This window comes from Furipterus horrens, unplaced genomic scaffold (genome assembly GCF_987537825.1).
Source record: "Furipterus horrens unplaced genomic scaffold, mFurHor1.1.pri manual_scaffold_3, whole genome shotgun sequence".
NCBI classification, from domain to species: Eukaryota; Metazoa; Chordata; class Mammalia; order Chiroptera; family Furipteridae; genus Furipterus; species Furipterus horrens.
This window is the reverse complement of record NW_028327173.1, coordinates 125969825-125997000: the sequence shown is the minus strand read 5'-3', so window position 1 is coordinate 125997000 and position 27176 is coordinate 125969825. Positions and strand designations below refer to the sequence as shown.

Here is a 27176-nt window from a genome sequence, read left to right as displayed (position 1 = left end):
TGATTTTTCTCTTGGAATTTAATGAATTAACATCAAAAAAAATTAAGTCATTTTACATTTAAGGAATAAAAATCTTTTAAAAAACAATACAAAGAGGGAGAGAAAGGATTTTAACCAAGTTTACATTTCTTTTGCTACAGCTTTTAACAATTCACCACATCATTTTTTGTTACAATGTTCAAATGCATTTGCAGCACCCATTACAATCATGAAACTAAACCTAAAGAAGTGTATTTGTTAATAATGACCCTCAGAGGAAACTGATTTACATTCTATTAAAATCTCTATGATATATAAGCATTACACAATAATGCTACTTAACCACCTTTTGTCACAAGAATCATCACCAATGTTTTCTGGAAATTAGTTTATATATTAGATATTTAAAAAGTGAAGTATTCTTTATTTTTAACTTTAGCAAGATCTGCCTTTTTCATTGTTAAGAAAAACTTTGATAGTTTTAAAGCGAAGCTGTTAAGAGTCTAGATGACTAAAACTGTACTCCTGAGTTCAAACTTACAGGTAAGTCTTTTGTAAATAGTTCTCAATAAAATATTCTCCCTCCCCATGCCCTGCCCCAGTGCTTACAAAACTTTGGTCGAGAGTAGAAATATATCCAGGCAGATGTCTATGCCATACAATAGCAAGAACAGTAAAGCCCAACTAATGACATTGGGTTTTAGAAATAGAAGGCAATTAAAATGTACTCCAAATTACTTTAAGAAAAGCTTTCATGGGGTAATATTTAAACAGTCACGAAGGTTAAGAAAATACTGATATCAAAATACAAATGACTACAATGTTAAAATAGACAAAAACTACTATACAAGAGCCTTTTTTAAAATTAAAAATAAAGAACACAACACATGAGTCAGGATTATTTTCCTGTTCTACTCATGAATTTTAGTCTTTATATTCATCAGGTTGGTTACGTTGACATCTAGTAGTTTCTCATGACGTCTGATGAAGTCTTATTCCCACTTCAGAGGGTGTTTCTTTCCTACGGAACCTCTCGCATCTGGTCACATCTCGGTCATTGTACAATTTCAAAGTAGTGCAGTATCGCCATGATGTGCTGAGGCATGAAGACGTAGCCTGTGTACAACGCCATCCCCACGATGGAGACCAGCATGGAATCTGAGCTGTAGTTAAGGGAACTTACTATTTTTCTGAATTGACTCAAAACTAAATCCCACCCTTTTTTCAACAAATGTGTTATATTAAAGTACCCATCACTTGATAGTTTCTTATATATATATATCAAGTATGTATAAAGAACTAGTAATGGTAGCCACTAATATTAACTAAATTTTTAAGCTCATTTTATCTTCACTATCACCTTACAAGGTAGCTGCCGTTATTCTCCCTGTTATACTTCAAAGCATCAGACTGCTTAAAGTTAAGCATAGAAAGTGACACTTTTCAGCCTAAGAAACAGAAATGTATAAATAAAATTGTACTTAATGACTGTAAAAGGTCTACCAACCTGAATAAGTAATAAAAACATATGATCCAAGACTTTTAAAGATTTTTATTTATTTTTTAGAGAGAGGGGAAGGAAGGAGAAAGAGAGGGAGAGAAACATTAATCAGCTTCCTCCTGCATGCCCCCAACGGAGGATGCCACCCACAACCCAGGCATGAATCCCAACAGGGCATCAAAGCAGCAGCCCTTCAGTTCTCAGGCCAATGCTCAACCCACTGAGCTACACCAGTCAGGGCTGATCCAACACTTTTGGATTTCAACTAGAATGTGATTAAAAACTTCTGCTTTGGAGCCAAAACTAAAATCAATCATATACCAAAAAAAAAAAACTAAAGTAAAATAAATCATACACCACTGACATACAAACTGACAGCAACTACTACTACTATGAAACATGTTATCACTAAACTTTGCAACATCAAATAAGTCATCTTGATAACCTAAACAATAAACATTTTGTTCAGTGTTCCTTCCTTCTCATTCAAAAGTGAAATGAAACTGTATATGCACATCAACAAAAGGCTCTAACAAAATGAAGTAAAATCTAAGAGCTTTTCACTTTGCAGAATCACATGGCCATGCTAAGAAATAACAGCTTCTGAACTGGGACCATGTTTTCTTCATTCATTCATATTCTCTTTCTCTCTCTCCCTCCCCTCAGCTGTCTCATACCTTTCAGCTGTACATACTAGTAGTTCTGTAATATATTACATTCTTTTATGAGAAGATAGGGTTTAAATAAACAATGTGCTTACAACCAACTAATATTTGTATAACAGTCTAGATGACAAATCTCTGTTATATATTATCTTTCTTGACCCTTACAGAGTTCCTGCGAAATGTTTATTATGACTATTGCTTCTCAGAGGCTGTCAAAACACTGAGCGACTTGTTCCAAGCCACACAAGAAGCTGTCCTTAGAGACAGAGGGTAAACAAGCTCTCTGAATCAAATTCTAAATTCATCCCCCTCATCCAGCAAACATGGGTAAAAACTCTCCCACAATCATTTTTAAGTCTCCTTTTTAGCCTTCCTTAACCCAGTTCTTTCTTAAACTACCACGTTCTATTTACCACTTAATTTCTTTTTTTAAATTGCTGCTTTCCTATCATTCATTGTTCATCGCCCCGCCCCACCTTGCCCCCACCCCCAGGCTATAGATACTGCTCTGGGTCACCAACAACACCCTAGCTAATCCAATGGCTATTTGAACTGACACTATTTTAGTTTTACCTCTTCAAAACTCTTTCCACCCTGGGCTGAGGTACTCTCCAGGGCCCTCCTCCCATCTCTCTCACCATTTTTCTGTTTCCCTGGCTCTTCTCCCTGCCTGTTCCTTTTGTGAACTTTGTGTTTTTCTCTCTAATGTCTACTCCTCCCTCCCCCTAGTAGAGCAGCCAAGATCTTTGGTTGGGCCTAGGCCTATCCACTTTCAGGGGAAAGTCCTAATGGATCTTTACCAATTAGTAAACCCTTTTCTCTGTAACAATGCCTGCCCCCAAATCTGATCAACCAGCCCCAAGTTTAGGACTTCTGCCAGGAGTTTAGGAATGCAGATTCTCTCTCCCTCTCTGCCTAGAACATGCTATTTGCTGACGGACTCCTGGAATCATGGGTATCACTTTGCCTCCATGAGGAAAGTGAGACTCAGAACAAAGCTGACTCAGGAAGGTGGTGGATCAAACACAATGGCAGACAAATGGAGCCAGAACCCTGATCAGATCACCCCGAAGCCCACCCTACCACTAAATTTTCTGATACATAAAACAATGAATTTCCTTCACTCTTAAACCAGTTTGAGTTAGATTTTCTTTGTTACTTGCAACTGAAAGCATTCTAAGTGATAAAAATGGAGTTCCCAATATCTTATGTTGGGCCCTATACACCTTCATGTCGTTGACCTGACCCCATCTTCCATTCTGCAGACAAATATTTCCTACAATTTACTGAACATTTCAACCTATGACATCCATAAGGTACTTTAAATTCAACAGAGCCAAAACTAGACTTATTTTCTCCAAAACTACCTCTTCCTGTAAGTCCTATTTTTCAACCACTTGAAAATGGTTGACATAACTATTTGTGATAAACTATTTGATATAACTGTTGATTAACTATTTGCCTAGTCATCCAATCTACAAAGGTCTTTGATTCCTTGTACCCACACTCAAATTATCTGACTTCTCGGTTCTTCCCAACAGCTACAATGTTCCCCATCCTAATCAATGATAAATGACTGAGGTCTTTATCATTCTTTTCTTAATCATGTAAAAGCTTCCATGTTAGGCCGCTGCCACTTTCCATGCCACTTTTTACTAGTGATTCTTTTAAAATGCATAGCCTTCCCAATGCCCACAGGATAGCACTTGAAATCCTAAGCCAAGCATCCAAGGACTTCTCCGATCCAGGCTAAACTACCTGTCTTAGGTTGAAGCAGACAGGAATTGAGAGACTGAGACAGAGGTTCTAGCATAACTTACTCTTGAGGGAGTTTTATCAAAAGGAGAGTAGAGCAGAACAGAGCAGGTTCAGGGGCTCAGCTCCCAAGGGTGCTCTAGAGCATGAATGGTACCACATAGTTGGTGTTGCTCTGAGGCAAGGGGCCTGACCTTTTGTATCCCTTTACCTATCAATCACTGGCTGCAGGATGGAGTGAGGAAAATCTGCCTGAACAAGACAGCTGCTGTGGCTGAAAGCAATAGTCTGGAGAAGCGGGCAGCTAGATGTCATTAGCAGACAACACTCAGAGTAGCTGGGGGATCCAGGTAGGGACCAAGAGCATTACTACACTTCTTTTCCATTGTATTTTTTATTAAAAATTTTACTTATTTATTTTTAGAGTGAGGGGAAGGGAGGGAGAAAGAGAGGGAGCAAAACATTGATGTGCGAGAGAAACATCAATCAGCTTCCTCTTGCATACCCTCAACAGGGGACCTGGCCCACAACCCAGGCATGTGCCCTGACCAGGAACTGATCCGGCGATCTTTAGCTTTGCAGGACAACGCCCACCCCACTGAGCGACACCAGTCAGGGCTATGCTGCTTTTCCATTGTACCTCCAAACACTCCAAACCATTCCAACACATACCATCCCATTCACAGCCATATTACATGAGTCTTAGGAAACAACATTCTTTACTGCTCTGCCTTTTAATATGGTTTAATAATAACATAAGAATAACAGTAATAGCAGAGCTTTCATGAGTGAATGTCCAGTGTGTGATAAGCAGTTAGGCACTTCAGCATGTTCAAGTAATATCCCCAACATCAGAGCAAACAACAGAGCCAGTTCCCAACCAAGTCAGCTAACTCCAAAAATCTGTGTTCTTGCCTTGGCCAGGTGGCTCAGTTGATCAGAGCATTATTTTTTAAACTGAAAGGTTGAAGGTTCAATTCCTGGTCAGGGTGCATACAGGAGGCAACCAATCGATGTTTCTCTCATTGATGTTTCTTTCTTTCTCTTTCTCTTTCTCTCTCTCCCTCTCTCTGTCTCTCTCTCTAAGATCAATGAACATACCCTTGGCTGAGAATTTTTTTAAATCTGTGTTCTTAACCGCTATACTATAAAGACAGCAACTTCTAACCTTTTTCACCTCATGGCATACCTCAGCAGCTAATTAATAAAATTCTATGACACACCAGAAAATACATTTTTGCTGATCTGACAAAAAATAGGTATAATTTTGATTCATTCACACCAGATGGCTATTATTGTATTGGCTATCATTTTTTTATATAACTATCTGATGTAAAGAGGTCAGTGCCCCTAACTAGTCAGGCATTGCATGTTTTAAAATTTCTTGCAGCACACCATTTGAAAATTGCTGCTATAATACCTTCCTACATATAAAGAGTCCTATTCTTCTAGTAAAGCCTAATCCTTCTTACAGCTCTTATATAAGGCCTTCCCTAGCACTCATATTTTTCCCATTCTTACCCCAACCTCCCGGCAGCTAATTACCCCTACCTCTCATATAAAACATCACATATCAGCTGACATTACCTATTTGTAGATATGTTTATCTCATCCAGACTGTCAGCTCCTTGAAGACAGGAACGACATCTTATTATTTTTTATCTCTTACATCTAACCTAACACATACGCAATAAATATCTGATGAATAAAGGAATGGCTCAATAATCACTATTTGACTCTAGATACACTGTGGTATTTTCTACGCATTCCATACAGTATGTGACTGACAAACTTTAAAGTGACTATGAAAGAGAAAAATAAAATCCATTTCTAGGCAATACTGTATTTTCAAAATGCTTTTTGGTTTTTTACAGCTTTTATGTAAATCTTACAAAATTATACACCAAACAAATGAAATGGTACAGTAATAATCCTCAGGTCATTGGCTCAAATTCAATTCAAGTAAGAAATGATTACTAAAAACAACTATTGGATTGATTATGTTATATTCACTTTATGGCACTATGATTCTCCAATTTAGTATGGAGAACATATCAGTTAAGGAATGTGCAAAAATTAGCTTAACAGAGTCTACTATAAGACAAGAATCTGAAAATTAAGCTCAATTTTGTGAACAATTTATTGTCTAACATTTAAATTTTTATATGCATATAAAAGCATGATGTTTTCCTAAGTGAAACAAGAATTTATCAAAACTTAAGCTTTTTTGCCTGATTAAAATAAAATACTAGAGTTCATGACTTTAGATAGCATTATGTTGTGATGCATACATGTGGAATAAAAGTAATAAGAAATAAGTGTAAGGAACATGTATAAATAACCCATGGACGTGGACAACGGGGTGGGGAATGACTGTGGGAGAAGGGGTGGGCCGGGTAGGGGAAAGCAATGGGGGAAAAATTGGGACAGATGTAAAAGAACAACAATTAAAAAAAGAAATAAATGGTAATTATATATTCTAAATTCAGGATAGTGGTTATTGGTGGGGTGAAGTGCTGGGGCAAAGAATGGAGAAGCAAGTGAAAGGGGCATTAAGGGGACTTCAAATGTATTAGTAAAGTTTTTCTTCACCTAGTTGGTAGTACATTCACATTCACTATATCATTTTTGTGGGGCTCTTGTATTCCTAAATAGTCAGTAACTTTTTTAATAAATAAGAACTGTAAAGAAAAATGGAATTACAAATAGTACTAAGACTAAAAACTGTTTTGTGTGAAAGATCTTCCTCCTTTACAAAGTTTATTAGGTATCACCAGATCTCATTTGTTACTAGAATATACACAGAAAGTCTCAGTTCCCAGAAATAAAATAAACAACTCTCAATTCAGGCCAAGATAAACAGAAAATTATCAAAAGTCACTTGAACCTTGAGCGTCGGCCTGTGAGCCAAGTGTCGCTGGTTTGATTCCCAGACAGGGCACATGACTAGGTTGCACGTCAGGGCCCCCGTTGAGGGCACAAGTGAGAGGCAACCACACAGTGATGTTTCTCTCCCTCTCTTTCTCCTTTCCCCTCTCTCTAAAAATAAATAAAATAAACAAACAAATAAATATTTTTTTTTAAAGATTCAATGAAATTACTTTATTTTTAAAGTCACTTGAACCTAGATACAAATGTCAATTTATAAGTGGCAAAAACAAACAAACAAATCTTAACCTAACCTTTTACCCAGAGTCACTTCTTAAATTTAACATTCATCCTGTGTGCCCCCCCAAAAGGATTTCTATATTTTGATCCCGTCTCACCTAATTATTTCCAGAATCACAATAATTAAGTGACCTTCTAAAAATGAGTTTTCTATACTATTAAATTTCAAAATTATTCCCCAAATTTATCTTAAAAGCTCTGTAGTGGAAATAGTTCCATTGTACTGAGTTGAATATTCCCTGAGATTATGCTTGGCACTATTTTAAAAAGGTGGTTTTATTGACACTCTTAGGCACTGGGTCTATTGTGACATTTGCAAGGTTAGATATGTGATGCTCACCTCCTTGCAAGTATTCTCACAAACAGAACTAACCATACCATGTAGAGTGTACCAGCTATAATTTGCTATCTGGCACTTACATGGATTTCTAAATCCATTGCATGCTTTAACACACTTCTCAAAGTTTAAATCCTTGACACACTATAAAGTACAAGATACAGATACTGGAAACACCTACAGTGCAGGCAACCTAGGTTTGAGTTGTGACTTTGCCAACCCTGCGTGTGTCAAAAACTCTCATCACTAGTCTCCTTACCTTTCCGGGTCGATGGAGAAATTGGAATCAAATCTATTCTGCAACAAAAGGCAATATAATTTTTATTATAACTATTACTTGGGGGCATGGGCATTTAACGATACAACTCAAGCCAATGTTTGGGAATGGCCCCACGTCACCCTGCTACTAATTTGTTATTAATTTATATACAGTCCTGGACATTACAACCTCTCTGGACCCAAGATTCTCCATAAAATGAGGCTGCTTCCTTCATTAACATTTTAGGATCCCACTTGCTTGGAGAGGGCATTTAGACACCACCTCTCAATCATCTTTCACATCATCTTCTGCTTCACACAAAGAAAAAACGGGAAAATAATCCATGTTATCTAACCCACACATACTGGAAGGTAATACAGAAAATGATAGAGTAATCTATTTGTCAAGCTCTTGTCATTTGTATAAGTATCAGTAGCTGTATACAAATTAACCAGATCTACATGCTAGAGCAGGCTACATGATTCAAGAAATATAGAATAAAGTTAATAAAATCTAGAATAAAAGACCTGCGTTTATAACTGTCTCTGCCAATGAATTCTAAGTGCTTATGAGGGAGAGCACGCAGGTTCAGCTGCTCCTTTGCTCTCTGCATTTCATAAATCATTCAGAAACTGAGCAGACAATGTGCCCGGAAATGTGTAGGCGCTGAAGATAAATTTGTCCAAGAGCTGAATGAACAATCAGAGGTTATTTAAAACCTGGACATAACAAATATTTTATGGGTTCAATGGATTTAAAAGCAATAGAAACCATATAGCTGCATGTTGTTATCTGTTTCTTTAACAGGGAAGCCCAACTAATCAGGAGCTGGATAAGTTACTGGATAGGAAAAAAATAAAAATTTTTTTTGCCTATACAAGTGTCTTCCCCAACCCTTTTCCAGCAACAGCAACTTAAAAAAAAAAAAACGCTAGATAAGAGAGAAAATGCTTTAAAATAAGCACAGTCATCAGAAGCAATAACTAACATCTCTTGTCCCAACTAGTAACTGCATTATCACCACCTACCTCAGTAACATATTCACAAGACTCTGGAGAAATCAACAGTAGTTTCTCGCTGAGAAAGGGCCAAGGACCTTTGTTCCAGTGGGCATGACTTATCTCTCCACTAATTTAAATTATTTCAGTGCTTTAAGTCTCTGATTGCACTAGTTACATCAAAAAACAAAGCTAAAATATCATCTAACAAAATCCTATGTTCTATTAGACTCCTTCTTTAAAATTAATTCTAAAATGCTACTTTTAAGCTTAGAAATACTCACAAGTTTTCATAAATCTAATTTATTTTAAGGAACCATCGACTGAAAATAAAAATAAAGCACTTGACAAAGTAGCACCATAGGCTGTTTGGTGAAAACCAATCAAAGCCCTAAGTGAAAGCAGTCATGGAAAAAGAATTATAACCTTCAGCAAGAAACATCCCTCAGCTCAGCTGCTGCACAGGTAGGATTCCTTTTAGCTCTGAGACATTTAAAAATTAGCCTCTGGGCCTGGGCTCCCTCTCCAGGAAGGTGCACCTCCAGGCTAGCACAGGCTCTACTAGTGGAGGCTGCACTGCCTCCTGCACCTCCCCCATGGCAGCCCATGCCATCTGCATTACCTCAGCCTTTCCAGTCAACCCTGTCCACACATGCTTAATGTCCCCCGGGGCAGCTCCCAGCCTGCCTGCACAGGTTATCCAAGTTATCCCTAAGATGCCAATTACTGCTCTTGTTAGTGCCTGCTTACTAAGTAGAATACAGTTGGAGTGGTCTGCTCCAGTGCTATTGTACCATAAACCCTGTTATTTGGGGATTTTTTCAGGATAACATATAATACATGATGGCTGAAATTTCTGTGTTGGTAGTATTTCTACTTTTCATAATTATTGATCATAAATACTATCTTTCTCTCATTCCATAACTACGACTTTTAAGCATTCCAATTTATAAAAAGTATATGCAGTATACTATATTAAGTAGTTCTTCTGAAACATACAGTTTAATTATTAAATTTGAGCTATTTTTTTTTAACCAAAAGAACTTACCTTTGCTCCTAAGTACCAGAAATGTTACAACACTCAAAGCCTGGGGCAGGACGGCAGGGTCACAAAGTCTTTAGGAAATGAAGCAGAGCTAAGCGGCAGCTGGTGCCTGAGCCGCCCAGAGCCCTGAGGTGGAGGGAACAGTGCAGGGCATGGCCTGGCCCTGATGGGCAATGCCCGGAAGCGGTGCCTCATGGAAAGCCACCCTGGCGTCTTCACCAAGCTCATTAAAGCATTTGGTTGCAGAGGAGCCCAAGTAGAAGAAATCTGGAATTTAGAGCCCGAGAATTTTGAAAAATTAAAGACAGTTCATGGGCTAATTTTTCTTTTCAAGTGGTAGCCAGGAGAACCAGCAGGCTCTGTGGTTTAGGAGTCCAGACCTGACAAGATGTGCTTTGCCAAGCAGGTAATTAATAATGCTTGTGCTACTCAAGCCATAGTAAGTGTGTTACTGAACTGTACTCATCAAAACATCAATTTAGGAGAGACCATTATCAGACTTGAAAGAATTTTTACAAAGTTTTGATGCAGCCATGAAAGGTTTGGCACTGGGTGATTCGGATGTGATCGCACAAGTACACCACAGCTCTGCCAGACAGCATGTTTAAATTTGATGAAAGACATCAGCGAAAGAAGATGCTTTTCATCTTGTTGGTTATGTTCCTGTTAATAGAAGAATCTATGAATTAGACGGATTAAGAAAAGGACGCCCTGGCTGGTGTGGCTCAGTGGATTGAGCATCGGCCTGCGAGCCAAGTGTCGCTGGTTCGATTCCCAGTCAGGGCACATGACTAGGTTGCACATCAGGTCCCCAGTTGGGGGCACGAGTGAGAGGCAACCACACAGTGATGTTTCCCTCCCTCTTTCTCGTTTCCCCTCTCTCTCACTCTAAAAATAAATAAATAAACAAATAAATAATTTTTAAAAAAGAAAAGAAAAGGACTAACAGACTTGGGTGCATGCAATCAAGATGACTGGATCACCATGTGAGGCCAGTCATAAAAGAAAGGGTACCAAGGTACAGTGAAGGTGAAATCTGATGCAACTTAATAGCCATTGTGTCTAACAGAAAAATAATATATGAACAGAAAATGGCAGAGTTCAAAGACAACTTGCTGAGGAACCCCTGGATACAGATCAGGGTAATATGTTAAATGCTATTCAGTCAGAGGTTGCCAAAAAATCAGATGTTTATTGAAGAAGTACAGAAATTAAACAGACAAAAGATTGAAAATATCAGAAAGAAGCATAATTACCTCTCTTTAATTATGGGTTTCTTAGACTTTATCAGATCAACAGCATTAATACCATTAGTAGAAAAGGCAAAAGAAAAACAGAATGCAAAGAAAGTACAGGAAACCAAATGAAGAAGGTGCTTTGTGATATGTACATATTTCTGCTTCTGCATTTATTTTCATGGAAACCATTAAGTACAAAGAACTTTGAACAACACCCTAATTGACTCAGTGCATGTTTGGAAATAGTACCGGTCTGTCTTGGTACTATTAATGCATGGATTCATCAATGTCTCTCTAGCTGCATCATGTGCATTAGTGCCTATTAAATAAAAGTGATGTTAACAGTGAGTCTGTTCTACATGTGGTGTTAGGAAAATTGTGCAAAAAAAAACTAGACGACCTTCTTAACACCATATACGTAAGAGAATAAACTCGAAATGGGTAAAAGACTTAAATGTCAGACTCAAAACCATAAAAATCCTAGAAGAAAACATAGCCAGTAAAATCTCAAGACACTTCTCAAAGCAATATTTTTTCTGATATATCTCCTCGGGCAAGGAAAACAAAAGAAAAATAAATAAATGAATAGAACTATATCAAACTAAAAACAGCAAAAGAAACCAAAAAATGAAAAGACGACCCACTTAATGGGGAACATATTCACCAATAAACATCTGATAAGGGGTTAATATCCATATTTTATAAAGAACTTATATAATTCAACACCAAAAAAACAATCCAATTTTTAAAAGGGCAAAGGACCTGAATTGACACTTTTCCAAAGAGGGCATACAGATGCCTAACAGACATATAAAAAGATATTCAACATCACTGAACAACAGAAAAATGCAAATTAAAGCCACAATGAGATACACCTCTCACCTGTCAGAACAGCCATCATCAATAACCAACAAACAACAAGTGCTAGAGAGGATGTGGAGAAAGGGAACCCTAGTGCACTGTTGGTGGGAATGCAGACTGGTGCAGCCACAGTGGAAAACAGTATTGAGTTTACTCAAAAAATTAAAAACTCAATTACCTTATGACCTAGCAATTCCACTTCTGGGAATATATCTGAAAAAACCTGAAACACTAATTCAAAAGACTGCAATGACCCATATGTTCATCACTGTGTTATTTACAATACCAAGATTTGGAATCAGTCTAAGTGCCCATCAGTAGATGAGTAGATAAAAAAGCTTTGGTACATTTACACAATGAATACTACTTAGCTGTAAAAAAAAAAAAAAAGAAAAAAAGGAAAAGGAAACTTTACCTTTTGCATCAACATGGATGGACTTAGAGAGCATTATGCTAAGTAAAATAAGCCAGTTCGATTCCCAGCCAGGGAACATGCCTGGGTTGTGGGTTTGGTCCCCAGTTAGGGTGCATGCGAGAGGCAACCAATCAATGTTTCTCTCCCTCTTTCTCCCTCCCTTCCTCTATCTCTAAAACCAAATAAAAATTTTTTAAAAATTTTAAGAAAGAAATAGTTCTAATATCCTAAGGAGCATAGATTGGGGATAGTCTAACATTTTCACTTAGCCAGCCAAATCAAATATAATGGCAGTGCAAATATACTAGAGCAGTCTTCATACTAAAGCACAGTAGCCCTGGGGTCCAAGTCTTCCCAGAAGATTAAGATCAATTAAGGGGAATCAGTTTACAGATCTTCAACTTCCACTATACTCTCTCCTGAAGGGGATCTGCGAATTCCTGTGACCTGCTAGTTCTCCTTCCCATCCCTCCTTACAACTTCAGTTCTCCCCCTTTGCTTCCTGAATCTTACAATTATGCATTCTCCCAGGGCATAAAAGAATGTCCAGGATAGCAAACAAAAAAAATACAACTAACTTGCATTATACTTTATTTCACTCAAGTAACAAATTCCTGGCACACCTCTCGTCGTCGGCAGCCGTCCGTCTCGAGAGACGATGGTGTAGCTTCTTAAGAGTCTATCTGCACCGCCGAGAATGGCTGTGCAGTCCGACTCGGGAGTGACACGGTATCTGTCTCCTCCCGTGTTGAATCGACATCTTGCGATGACGCTGGAGTGTCCTCTCCAGTGAAGCTGAAGCTACAGAGCCTGGGCAGGGTGATATGGAGGGTCTGCTGTTGCCCATGCAGCAGACCCCCCCTCTCTTCGCAGCTGAAGGGTCCAAGGGAAAGACGGAGTCAATACAGCTTGGCTTCAGGTGCGCCGCAGGAATTGCCGGTGTTGACTACAACGTCAAACCGCCTTAGGGACTCCGGCTCCGGATTTTCTGTCGGGGTTTACTCCCTTAGCCTTTCCCCTGAAGAGGTATGCCGCAAGGCAGCGGAGGTTTTTTGGAGTCAGAGTTTTCCTTCTCTGATGTGCCCTGACTGGAAGATCGAACCAGCGACACTTAGCTCGCAGGCCGACGCTCAATCCACTGAGCCAAACCAGCCAGGCAGGCACACCTCTAAGACTCACCTATTTATCCATTTAATTTGAATTCAGAAGTTAGCCACCTTTCCAACTATGGCCCAGCAGAATGATTTCTGCAAGAAAGGATGGCAAGAAGGGCCATTCTGTCATCAATGCAGTAGTGACAGGAATACACTATCAACATTCACAAATACACCCATGGGGCGGGCTTCCAGAAGCATGCCTTTCAAGCACTCAGAGATCCAGAAATTTGCCATTAAGGAGATGTGAACTACAGATGTGCTCATTACACCAGGCTCAACAAAGCCTTCTGGGCCAAAAAATCTAAGAATGTCCCATACCATATCCAAATGCAATGTCCAGAAAATATAATGAGGATGAAGATTCATCAGACAAGCTCTACATACTGGTTAACTGTCACCACTTTCAAAATTCTTCACATAATCAAGGTGGGTGTGAACGAAAAATTGTCAGATAAAGTTTAAAAAAAAAGTGAGACAGGAATTAAGGTGTTTACATAATTATTTGAACAGAGAAAAGGCACTGAGCCTTTTTCTGACAGACATTAAGGCTGATTTTGCCTACCTGGCTTAATAATGAGGGCTGCCTTTGCCAATTAGATTATGTGATAAACATTTTCTATGAATTGTGTAAGAAAATTATACTTTTATGGTTTTAACAAAAATATACAGCAATAGCCCTGATTGGTGTGGCTCGGTTGATTGGGCATCATCCCACAAAGCAAAAGGTCACTAGTTCGATTCCCAGTCAGGGCACATGCTTAGGCTGCAGGACCGGTCCCCCATCGGGGCACGTACAAGGGACAACTGATCAGTTTCTCTCTTGCATCAATGTTTCTCTCCCTCTCATTCTCTATCCCTTCCCCGCTCTCTAAAAAATGAATTATATATATGATGTACACACATATATATGTGTATATATATAACAATAAAATACATGTATAAAAAAAGGAAATTAAATCCTTTTCTGACTGCCTAAATTTATTATGAAAGGTTTCAGATGTCAACTAAATGAGTGAGATAATACATAGTACATGCTTTTAAGTGCTACACAAACAAAAAGTCTAAATACCACTGTGCTGGAGGATTGGAAGTATTAATTTACCAGTTACAATTAGTCCTGCCTCTGCTTTTCCTATTAAGTCCTTCCTGGAAATGGAAAGCTGCATTCATTTCTACAAAAGGAAAATCAAAGGAAAAGATAACTTAAAACAAAGGAAATGGCATAAAATACAAGGAAAATACTGAAGATTGTTGGGAAGAAATTCATTTACCACATAAGTTTGAAGGTAGTGCAAAATGTCCAGGTTATTTCAAGGTTATTCTGGAATCACATTTTGTTTGAAAGTGCCTTGAGAAAATCTTTCTAGAAGGCATTAAGTTTATCTACTAAGAATATTTTTCTAGAAGTAACCCTATCTGATATTAAGAAGTTTACCTAATCATCAAACCCCATGATGATTTTTACTGGAAGTCTAGTTTCAGGTGATTCTACATAAACAAACGTTTTTTTTTAATATGCCTCATTGATTATGCTGTTACAGTTGTCCCAATTTCTTTTCCCTTTGTTCCCCTCCATGCAGTGACCCTCCTCCCTCCTGTTGCCCTCCCCTTAGTCCATGCCCATTGGTTGTGCATATAGATCTTCTCAACATCTTCCTGTCTACTCCACTCCCTCCTACTATGCTTCTTAATTCCTGTACCATCTCCCTCCCTTTCCCTGCTTCCCCCTCCTGGCTGACCTCCCCCCAGTATGTTCCCCATACCTATATTTCTTTTTCCACTCTCATTGTCTACTTAGTTTGCCTTTGTTTCAATTCCCTAGATTCTGTCGTTGGTTGTTGTGATACAGTTTTCATTTTAATGTTCATAGTTTTGATCCTCTTTCTCCTAAACAAGTCCCTTTAACATTTCATATAACAGTGGTTTGAATCTGATGAACTCCTTCAGTTTTACTTTGTCCTGAAAGCACTTTCTCTGCCCTTCTGTTCTGAATGACAGCTTCACTGGATAATCGCGGTTGTAGGTGTTTGCTTGTCATTACTTTGAATATTTCTTGCCAGTCCCTTCTTGCCTGCAATTTCTTTTGAGAAATCAGCTGATAGTCTTATTGGGCCCCCTTTGTGGGTAATTCTCTTCTTCTCTCTTGCTGCTTTTAAGATTCTCTCCTTATCCTTAATTTTTTGACATTTTGATTATAATGTGTCTTGGTGTGGTTCTCCCTGGGTCCAGTTTTTTTGGAACCCTCTGTGCTTCCTGGAACTGTAAGTCTATTTCCTTCCCCAAGTTAGGGAAGTTCTACTTCATTATTTTTTCACAAAATTTTTCAATTTCTAGTTATTCTTCATCACCTTCTGGCAACCCTATGATTCGAATGTTGGCCCACTTATAGCTGTCCCAGAGGTTTCTGAGCCTCTCCTCATTTTCCTCACTTTCCATTTCCTCTTTCTGCACTTGTTGACTGTTTGTTCCTTCTCTATGTTCTGATTTGTTGATTTGATCCCTGGTTTTCTTTCCCTCACCACTTGCTTCATATGTGTTTTCGTTCGTTTCAGCAGGACTAGCTTTCATTCCTTCCTGTCTTGTTTAAGATCTGCTATCATGTCCGTAAGCATTCTTATGACCAAAGCTCTGAACTGTGCCTCAGAAAGACTTCCTATCTACTGATCTGTTAGATCAAATATTTGCTGGCTGGTCAGCTGCATCACTGGGATCTCTATCATGATCTCTGCCATCCTGACAGTTTTGTGTTTACCTTTCCTTCCTGTTCGGGGCTGTTACACCTCCTTCGCTACAGGGAGCAGAGTCCCATGCACTCGTCACTACCGGGCAACCCTTCTCACCACGCTGTTGTGTTTTCTGTGGGTGCGCGGGTCCAAGATGGATTCTTGCCATTTACTCTCTGCTGAGAGATCGGGAGCTTCTTCCTCCATCCCCACGCCCTCCAGCCTTCACAGTCTGAGGCAATGGGGGTCTGCCTTCCCTAGCATTCAAATCACAAGCTGACGGGTCTGGTCTGCAGCCAGGGGTGCTCCCCAGGTGATTCTTGCCTCTTTAAATACAGTGTCTGTACTTACCACCTTCCCACCACATTGCCGCAGCTGCTGCCACCAGCACAGCTTGACCTCTCCGCCCCGGTTTCGCCCTTCCTACCTGTGCAGATGAGCATCACTTGTTTATAACTTCATACATTGGAGTTCCATGTATCTTTATTTTCTGGAACTTCTGGTTATTTCTGGTTTTGTAGTAGATGTATTCCTTCTCAGTTGTGCAGGGAGACAATGTGTCAGTCTATGTCCCCATCTTGGCCGGAGGTCCAAACATTTTCTTTTTTTATATATATTTGAGTTTATTCTTTATTCAACTTTTTAAAAACTACTATAGTAGTGAGCATATTATTATAACCCTTCACCCATTCACTACTGTATATAAAATGCCAGCAGTGTTATTTACTGGCCTCATTAAGAGGTCTGACACTCATCCTGACTGGCATGGCTCAGTGGATTGAGTGTCGACCTGCGAACTGTTTGATTCCCAGTCAGGCCTGGGTTGTGGGCCAGGTCCCCAGTTGGGCATGTGTGATAGGCAACCAATCGATGTATCTGTTGTACATTGAAGTTTATCTCCACCTCCCTCCCTTCCCCTCTAAGAATAAAAAAAAAATCTAAAAATGTGTGTGTGTGTGTGTATATATATATATATATATATATATATATATATAATCTGAAACTGAACACCACCCCTAGGATGATGGTCATCACCCTCATATGCTTCTCCGTTATAATGGCACAATCTTGACTTGGATCAAAATCCACCAATTCTACCTGGCCCATCGCATCAGCCTCTTCTACTTCCTTCCTTGCAAGAAAGAGAGCTTTATTAGAAGAGAGAACCATTTTCAGGAAAATTTAACTTAAATTCAATGATTGAGCGACCCTTTTCATATGATCTACGATAAATTGGCATGACTTTATTTAGCACATACTTGTTATCTCCATGCTTGACAATCTGACCTAGATGAGGTGATGACCATGGTTCAGTTGTCAAGAGCAGATATTGACTTTGGGAAGCCACATAACGCTTCATCCAGCTATATGTCCACATGCATGGAAAGGTCTCCTTGTTGAGTAAAAACAACCTACTACTCTCCCCCCAGGTTCACTCAGTTCCAGCCATATCTGACTCAGTAATGGTCTTCACATATGCCAGGCAGGCTCTGGACTCAGGGACTTTGCACTGGCTGTTCCCTCTGCCAGCTATGCTCTTCCCTCAGACTTTACCCTGCTAACTCCGTCACCTCCTTTATGTTTTTTTACTTAATTATCCCTTCTCAGTTAAGCCTCTCTTAGCATGCTCTTTAATAAGAGCAACTCTATCCCATCTGCATAGTTCTTATTCCTATGACCTACTTTTTTTTCTGTAATGCTTACCACCCAACATTCTACCTAATTCACTTACTATTAAAAGTTCCATAAAGACAGAGATATAGTCTCATTTTCTTAGTGATGTATCACAAGCCCTTTGGCCAGCATCTGACACCAGGTATTCATGGAGAAGTAAGCTGAATTAATTTTTGGCCCAGCCTGCTTTTTCTATTTTACTTCCCACCTATTCTGCCTTATGGAATTCCTACTCAGCCTGTCAGCCGGATGCACTCACCATCCCAGCACACCTCTGTACCGCAGTCCACAGCCTCTTCCAATCTGGGGAAAACAAAAAATACTAAAAATACTTCCTTGAGCGCTCTGAGCACTCCGGTCCCCATGCTCTTCCTACCCTGCATTCCACAGCCCTCACCACCAGGCTCCCTGAGCCACACTGACACAAGGCATCCATCTAAAAGCATGTGTAAATTTGAATTTTTCCTGAAACCTAGATCTGATTTTCTTGAAGGAAGAAATGAAGTCCATTATCTTGCAAACATACTAAAGAACTCAGGCCATTAAAAATGAGAAAAAAAAACACTTCTTGGGTTGGTTTTTGGTTTCAAAATGAAAAGAGCTTTGAGTCATAAGACATATTCTTATGTCTTATTTTCCTATTAAATATTAAAATGTCAGTGAGGAAATTGTTACTAGATTTGAGTGACTCTACTCAAAACACAGAAGGCACTTCCCTTCATCTCCCAAACTCACACTTCCACACCTGAGAGACCCTATAGGATCTGACCTCCTCTTCTGCTACTCATAGCCCTATCCCTCCGCCCCAGCCACAATGACCTCTCAGCATCCCTGAAACATGCCTGCAGTATTTACTCCACTGGAATTCTTGCTCTGCTTAAATCTTTCTAAATGCCCCCCTTCCTGACCACTCTAGCCAAAACTGAAGACCTCTCCCTCTTTCTTACTTCCTAGCCTCTTGTCTGTTTTATTTTTCTCCATAACAGCTTTAACAATCCAATCATCTTTATTTTTTATTCATTTATCTAATGGTATTAGAATAAATACTTTCATCTCTTTTACTCACAATTATAGTCCCTTTTCCTAAAATAGTATCTGGCAATTAGAAGGCATGTAATACTTCTGGAATACAGAATTCAGCAAACGCATACATTTTACAAATGGATAGACAGAGCAATGCAATTTTTTAACATCTCCAAAAAAAAAATTAAAGAAGTTCTTTTAAAGATAAGCATTTTCTACTTCTTTACATTTAAAATCTCTCCAAGAACTGAATCCTGTTCATCAGGAACAGCCAAGCTCCAAAGCTACTTTAAAAGTGGTTTAAAATCGGGTCTCTTTTACCATTCCCAAATAATTACGCAATTGCTTTAAAATGACACAATATATAAATAAATGTTTCTCAAGCATTGTGTGCCCAGCATTGTGGTTTCTAAAACTCTTTCCTTGAAGAAACAAGGCCTGTTTTTCATAATATAATCCTAAAACTGCCTACGTTTTGTTTAAATGTAAGTATAAAATGACATGGAAACCTGAGAAGCCGTTGAGAGATGGCACATAAAACCCAGTGATTAGAGAATAAAACCTCATTTTTTAATTAAAAAAAACAAGGCTAAAATGGTTTTTACTTGTGCTTCCAATTAAATAAGGTATCTTTAACTTTTCTACCTGCCCTCAACAGCATGATTACAATGTTATTCAATGAGGCCCTACGGGAAGTGTCTCACCGGTTACAAAACCTATCTTAGTTACAAAACCTGGTCTTTTCCTTTGCACTGATGGCTGCCAATCGGTAAAGAAAGCTTTTGAAACATGTTAAAAACTTCCCCTCTGAGATGGATTCATTGTAATAGACTTTAGCACTTACATGATTCATTTTACTGTTACCTTCTGTCTTAATGCAGGTGTCCGGCTGCATTTTTTGTGGGATAGACAATGAAGAAAGTTTAAATACTGGTTGACAAACTGAAAGCTAATTATCATTTTAAATGTGGTATCAGAGGACAAGAGAAAATTTAGAATGCAGGTCCTAGCATGGAAGGATTTATAAAATAAATTTATAAATGTTGTTGTTTGGAAAACTATTTACAATGTGTCTGACTTGACACAGATGCATTTCCTTAAAATTTTTTTTTTTTTATGAATCACAACTTCCTTACTTAGATAACTTCAAAAGCCCTCATATTCAATTGAGACTGACATTTCAATTTACAACAGCTATTAATTCATGTCTAGCTATTTGATTTGGGAAGAAACAGAGATGCAAATTCAGGTGTTCCAGGATACCCCTAAAAAGGGTGCAGAAATAGTTATAGCTACCAATTTTCCCTAAAATGGGGACAACTTGAAATTATTAAATGAGTTAAAGCAGTGAAATGCAAACTAATGCATTTACCTTCTTCTAGTCTTCCTCTGTCCAAGACTCCTAACTCAGATAGAAGCCATTTTTCAGACAGCCAGATAAATTTCTCTTACACTAAATTTTAGGTTTCGAGTAGTGATGATTGTGTTCAATATAATTGTTTAAAGGTTTTATTTATTTATTTATTTATTTATTTATTTATGGAGAGAGGGGAAGGGAGGGAGAAAGAGAGGGAGAGAGAGAGAACTAATGATGGATTGCCTCTCGCGCACCTCCAACAAGGAACCTGGCCCACAACACAGGCATGAGCCCTGACTCGGAATCTAACCTGCAACATTTCAGTTTGCAAGCAGGTGCTCAATCCACTGAGTCACACCAGCCAGGGCCAATGTAACTTTTAAGACTGTCTCTTTCCAAAACAATGTAACTAGCCATAAAATAGTTTTGGGTGAGGCTCACTAATTATTAATGAATTTATAAAATTCAAACTACTTCATAGTAATTAAGGCTCCCCATTAAGTAGGGAAAAAATCCAGCTTTCTCATTCAGTTCTTTCCTCTAAGCCAGAATGAGGATTCAATCTCAAATTGATGTTCCAGACTTTAAAATAATTGAATGTCTGACTTCAAAATAACTCTAGAAGTTGAGTTGATATACTATAAATTCAACAGCTAATAGTAATTTAAGATAGGCTTATGTCAAAGAATTGCATTTCTACCCTGGGTTAATTCTTTTTCTTTTAATCCTCACCCAAGGACATGCTTATTGATTTTGAGAGAGGAAGGGAGGAAGAGAAGCATCAGTGTGAGAGAGAAACATTGATCTATTGCCTCTTGTTTGCGTACCCTACTGGGGACCTCTCGTATGCACCTCAACCAGGGAGGAACCCCAACCTAGGCATGTGCCCCAACCAGGGATTGAATCGCGACCTTTTGGTTTACAGGATAATGCTCCAACCAAGTGAAACATACAAGCAGGGTACCCTGAGTTAATTTAATAATGTGAACTTTGAAATAAGCATTTTTTTTTAAATCTTAGGTTTAAAACCATATTCTTCTATAGTACCCGATGCTAGTTGGTTGTAGTTCTCACTAGTACTTTAAAAACTGAAATCATTTGGTCACATAATCCAATGAGAAGTCAAAAGCTTCCAAGGCAAAAATCTAAAGAGGCACTACATTTCATTTCATACTTGATTTCTCCATCTCCCCACAAAAAGCGATCACCTAGACACTTATGGGATGCTATTACTATTGCAACATAATACAGAAAAACCACAACATCATTGACACTGTAGCATTTATCCACATGCCAACAAAATCTTCTAAGTGTAAAATCTATATAGTAGTCCCCCCTTATCCAAGGGGATATGTTCCAAGACCCCCAGTGGATCCATGAAACCTCAGTACTGAACCCTAAATATATTGTTTTTACCTGTACACACACACCTATGATAAAGGTTAATTTACAAATTAGGCACAGTAAAAAATTAACAATAAATAATAATATAGAATAATAACAAAATACTGTAATAACATATGAATATAGTCTCTCTCTCTCTCTCTCTCTCTCACAACCAAAATGGTGACTAAGAACAAGTAATGCATACACTATGGATACACAGGATGAAGGGATGAATTCACATCCCGGCAGGACAAAGCAATATTTCATCACAGCGTGCAATTTAAAATTTATAAATTCTTTATTTTTGAACATTTCTACTTAATATTTTGAGCCATGGTTGACCACAGGTAACCAAAACCACTCATAGCAAAACCACAGATAAAGGGGTACACTGTAGTAGACTCTGATAGTGGGCTCTATTTTCAACTTCTGATTTAAACAGTTTCAATTTAGCACAACATTGTTTAAATACACCTTTAAGATGAGTTTGAGTCAAGAAGTTTGTTCTTCTATATTTTAGTATACCTTTCACAAGGATGATCTCACGAAATCTAACCTATATAACTTAGTGAGACTAAACTGCAGCTATGAATAAATGGTGCAGGAAATCAGAGAATACATTCAGACATTAAACCCAAAATATACATTCTAGTTCTTAAGTTCCAGGCTTGGAAAGAAAGCAAACAGTGATTAAACTTGTAAGCACCTAAGCTTCCTCAAAAGTGTTGAAACACAGGCTCAGCTTTAAGTACAATCTTATGCTAGTTCAATACAAAAATAAACACACTTATTAAGGCTTGGAATGAAATTACCTCAGTCACTCCACCAGAATACAACTATGCATTTGCCATGTTGTTCAAAAGCTACTCCAAACTAAAGCACATTGAAAAGGAGAGACCCTATATGAAGTAAGCATGTTGGATGAAATGCTTGTTTCATATTGGTCCCCAAGTTTAAAAAAAAGAAAAAAACGTTATATCTCATGATTAGCATTTCTTCTGCAAGGACACCAAGGGATGTCAACATAGACAAGTGGAGAGACAGACATCACAGACTTCAGGGAGCCTATCTTCACAAGCTTGAGTTACTGATTGAGGTTGTTACGAAAGTTAGATGAGTTAAGATACAGGCAAAGTGCTTAGCACAATTGCTTGGTTCACAGTAAACACTCAATAATCATTAACAAGTAGGCATTAGCTATATAGAGAAGCAGTTTCAAACACTGTCTACAAATTAACCACAGACTCCTTCTGAGGCCCTACTTCTAGGGGCTGTGCAAACAGCAAAGTAATGCATTAAACACGCTTCTTAAACTACCCATCTTGAGGACCAAAAAAGCACGATAACAAACCGCATTCAAACACGGTACTGGGCACAACCTGATTAAAAAGCTAGAAAACTGGTTAGCATTTCTAATTAGGACCAGTGCCAGTTAAATCAGGGGCAGTTAAAGGTCAAAGGCGTCCACGCCGGGAGCTATTTTCTCCACTTACACTGTCCCTGCCTCCCACAGGAACTGGGGACTGAACCAAAGGCAGGCGCGGCCGAAGTGCAGGCGAGGACAAGCCAGGTTAGACATCGCCCTAGGGGGGGGTTTCCAGTAATAAAGACTTCTACCTTGGGTCAAGGGACTCGCAGGCGACCAGGGATCTCAAGAGGTCTCAACCCCCTACCCCCGCCCCAACCACGGAACGCCGCCCTCGGCCCCCGGACCTCCGACCCTCGTGACCGCAGCGAGGAGGCAAGTCCGTGCGCACGGTTCCCGCGGGGCAGCGGGGCCGCCTGTCCGCCCTCCGCCCCCAGCCCTACAGGCCTTGCGCCCGGGAGGATGCCTCCTCAACCCCTGAGCCCCTCACCCAGGCCCCCGGCACCCGCGACCTGGGCAGGATACTGAACACAGTCCGCTCCCAGGGCTCGAGCATGTAGAGCGACGTGACCAGCAGGTACTGGTAGTAGAACCAGGACATCTGTTTCCAGGCCCGCGCCAGCGCCATTCCCGCCGTGTGCCTCCTGCGTTGCAGTCCAACGTCGGTCTGTCCTGCAGGCCTTCGTTTCGCGTCCTAAAACCCCGGGCCTGGAGGCCCGCCCGCCCGCCACCCCGCGCCCATTGGCCTGCGCAGCCCGGCGCGTCACCCACGGGCACGCCCAGCCCCGCGCTCGCGCCCGGGTAGTCGGCCACGAGCCCCGCCTGGCCAGCGATCATTGGCCAGGCCCGGGTCTTGCATCGTACCCGACCCCTCCTGACTTCCCCGTCCGGGGGCCGCGCCCACGCAAGCCGGAGAACTGTCCCCGGGAGAGCCCCCACCCACCCATCCCCCCACCCCCCCACCCCCCGCCGCGCCCTGCCCCACCCCGCCCCGCCGGGCTGTTGGTGGGCGGGGCGTTAGTGCTGGCTGGGGTCCACCAAATCCGACTCAGAAACGCTCCCGAGAAAGTATTCGTGGAACATCTGTGATGCCTCAGGCATCCTGCTGGCAGTGGCATTACAGGGGTGAACGGGAATGTACGTATTAGGTTCCTATCCTTGTACAGTTTACGAGCTAGCGTGGGGGACAGGTATTAATGACACGAATCCAAGTAAAGCTGTGATGGTTGCAGAGAGGAGAAAAAGGTGCTCAGAGACGGTAGAGAGACGAATGTCACCTAGCCAAGGAGGTCAGGAAAGGCATATCTGAAGTGATGCACACATTGCCACCCTCTTATCCCCTTGCGCGCGCGCGCGCGCACACACACACACACAAAACAGACCCACAAAGACCAACATTAGGACCCCATGCACTCAACCTGAAGACAAAAGAGATAACCATAAATATGCCTATCTGCCCACCTCTTTTAGTGGCTATAGGTATGTAGGCCAAGGTCGAGAGAAGGGTGCTGGCCTGGTGGGTTCTGCAGTTTCTTGGGTTCTGAAGATAATAACAGGTTGCTTGATATCGGTCTGTGGGCTGGTAATTCCTGGAAATGCATTCTTGAATGTTCAGGTTTTTCCACTGGCAAATAGGCCAACAACATTGCACTCACCTTCAGGAATGAGATGCATGGTTAGCATGTGAAATGACACAACTAAATGGCCTGCTAGTTTAAATGTTAAAAGGTTTCTAGGTTAAATCACCTACTGCTTAAACTTTAAAACTTTCATGGTTAATAATGTTTTATTTATTCATTTAGGAATTTCAAGCATTGTTCATGAGCTTAACAATGGGGATGGAAAGCCAAATAGACAAAGATCTGCCTTTGTAAAGTACCCAGTCTACTAGGGAAGAGAGGCAGGTTTCCTGATTACAGTGAGATGTGGTAAAGACTGTTTTATGTTATATGCAGGATGCCACAATAGCCCAGAGAAAATCAGATTGGAGTTGTAAAAGGCTTCTAGGAAACGGTGCTCAAACTGCATATTGAAAGAAAAGTAGAAATGGCAGAATGAATGGGGTCGGGGAGGAAAGGGTGGGACAGACATTCCAATCACTGAGCATGAAGTCCTGATGCATTTAAAGGGCTGGAAGAACTACCTCATGGCTAAAAGCAAAAAGAATGTATGGGCAGTAATAAGACATGGGGCCAGATAGAAAATAGGGACCGTATCCTGATGGTATGTGTGAGGAGAACCTTGTGGGAGGAGCTAAAGTACAGCGGCCCTCCTACTTCTGCATCTTACTGTGTTGGGTTTCTCTCTACCCCTGTTCCTCACTGAGCTATCTCTGTTCAAATCTACTCAGACATGGGCAAGCTCTGTCACTTTATCTTCAAGACCTTGAAGTACCTCAGCACTTGGCGATACTCAGTTAAGTCCCAGGATTGGAAACATCACCCATAACTGCCCCACCGTCACTGGGCCAGCTCCCTAATAAGTGCCATTCCTACCATGCAATCCTGCCTACTGTACATAGCCCCCCAGCAGCTCTGCTGAGCCAATCTCCATCCCTCAGCTGCCATGGGATTCTAGTGAACAAACACCCATCTTGCTAGAGTTGACAACTGACTAGAAATGGGGACAAGAGGCTGAGATCTTAGATAGTGACAATATTCACAAAGAATCCAGGAGAAGTTTGGCTGGAAACATATAAATTCTGTTAGGGCAAGGCTGAGCCTGAGGTTGCTGAGTGACATTTAAGTGGAGGTGTCTAGGGGGCATTTGGTATATGATATGGGTCTAGAATTTAGAAGAGAAGTCTGAACAGGAGCTAAAGGCATGTGAATTTCCAATAAGCTCCTGGTAACTGAGGTTCTGATTGCAGACGAGGCCACCCCGGGAAAGCACACAGAGTGAGAAGAGCAGAGTACAGAATAAACACAGAGACTCTGATATTTAGGAGATGAGAGTCGAAAGGGCTCCATTCAAGGGCGCTCAGAAGGAACTGAAATTTAATGGCAAAGAGGAGAGATGAACAGGGGAAGCCAGGAGAGGAAGGAACAGCCTGCAGATCAAATGGCTCAGGGAAGACAAGCAAAAGGAGGAAAGAAAGTTCCAGTTTTTCTTGTCCACTTGGGGCTCAAGTGGCGACTCATGCACTGTGGAGTGCTAGGAGCAGAACCCAATTGAAGAGGGAGTGGGAAGTTAGGAGAGAAGAGAGTTCATCGGACTTAACTTTGCAGGAAACTTGCCTTTGACGAAAAAGGACAGAGATAGGATGACAGTAAGAATTTTGTTTGGTTTTTCAGATGAGAAAGATGTGAGCAAGTTTACAGACTCAGAGAAAAGATAAAAGTGAAGATGGTGGGATGGGGATCAGATCTAAAGCCTTAATAAACACCCCTCCAAAATATACAGTCTGAATTCTACCTCTCCCCCGTATTGAAACCATTTACTAAGATTTTCCAACTTCCATGGAGTTTAATCATTCCTCTTCTTACTCAACATTTGACACCGCTGAACTTTTCCAGCTTCTAAAAATTTTGCAGTCTTGGTTTTCACCACTCCCTATTAGCCTTCTCTTGAAGTTCTCGCTACTCCTTTGATAGACCCTACCTTCCTACCCAGCTCTAAAGACTTGCAGGTCCCTATATTTCTCCATTCAGGCCTGCTTCCTCAGCTGTCTCATTCCTCCCTTTGGATCCCAAATGTCAACTCAAATGTTTATTCTAACTGCTGGCAGAATATATCTAAACATAATTAAAATAATAATGAAGGTTATCATTAGGGTATAATTATCTAGTTCTTCCCAGTTCTCAAATTTCAAAGTGCTTTTCATCTATTATCTCATTTCTTCAGAAAGAGCTAGTGCAACCCCTATTTAATTACTATGGACATTGGAGTTTAGAGGCATATTTGGGTCCAAACTAATCTTGCACCCAAAACTTACTTTTCTTATCTCTCTTAATGGCAAAGAGTAGGCTATTGTCACCCAAACTTGGCTTACCTGTTACCACTAGCTATTCCTGCTTGTTAACCCTGAAAACTTTCCTCCTGGACATACTTTTTAGCAGTTGAGAAAAGAATGACAGGTTTTTAAGAAACTATTCCATGTTGCTTGTCTCCTGAAATTTTTCACTTAAATCATCTTTTCATTTTAAATGACCCTGTTGTTAGTTCACCAATCCATTCACTCACCTCCCACTACTGTGTACTCACAGTATGCCAGCTGTGCTCACATATGTGGCTGGCTTCAGAAAGACCAATGCAACCTGCGCTGCCCTC

At 40.2% G+C, this 27176-nt stretch overlaps 1 protein-coding gene and 1 pseudogene across 1 annotated transcript; one reads left to right on the top strand and one right to left on the bottom strand.

The window, feature by feature from the left end:
• Positions 1 to 23665, bottom strand: SPTSSA (serine palmitoyltransferase small subunit A). Its single transcript, XM_090271853.1, has 2 exons — positions 23433 to 23665; positions 1 to 1137 (listed from the first exon to the last, which is right to left on the bottom strand). The coding sequence occupies exons 1-2, from the start codon at positions 23533 to 23535 to the stop codon at positions 1034 to 1036; spliced, it is 207 nt and encodes a 68-aa protein (XP_090127979.1). The 5' UTR covers positions 23536 to 23665; the 3' UTR covers positions 1 to 1033.
• Positions 10241 to 11074, top strand: LOC150015904 (ubiquitin carboxyl-terminal hydrolase isozyme L5-like; annotated as a pseudogene).
• Positions 23666 to 27176: the final 3511 nt, after the last annotated feature.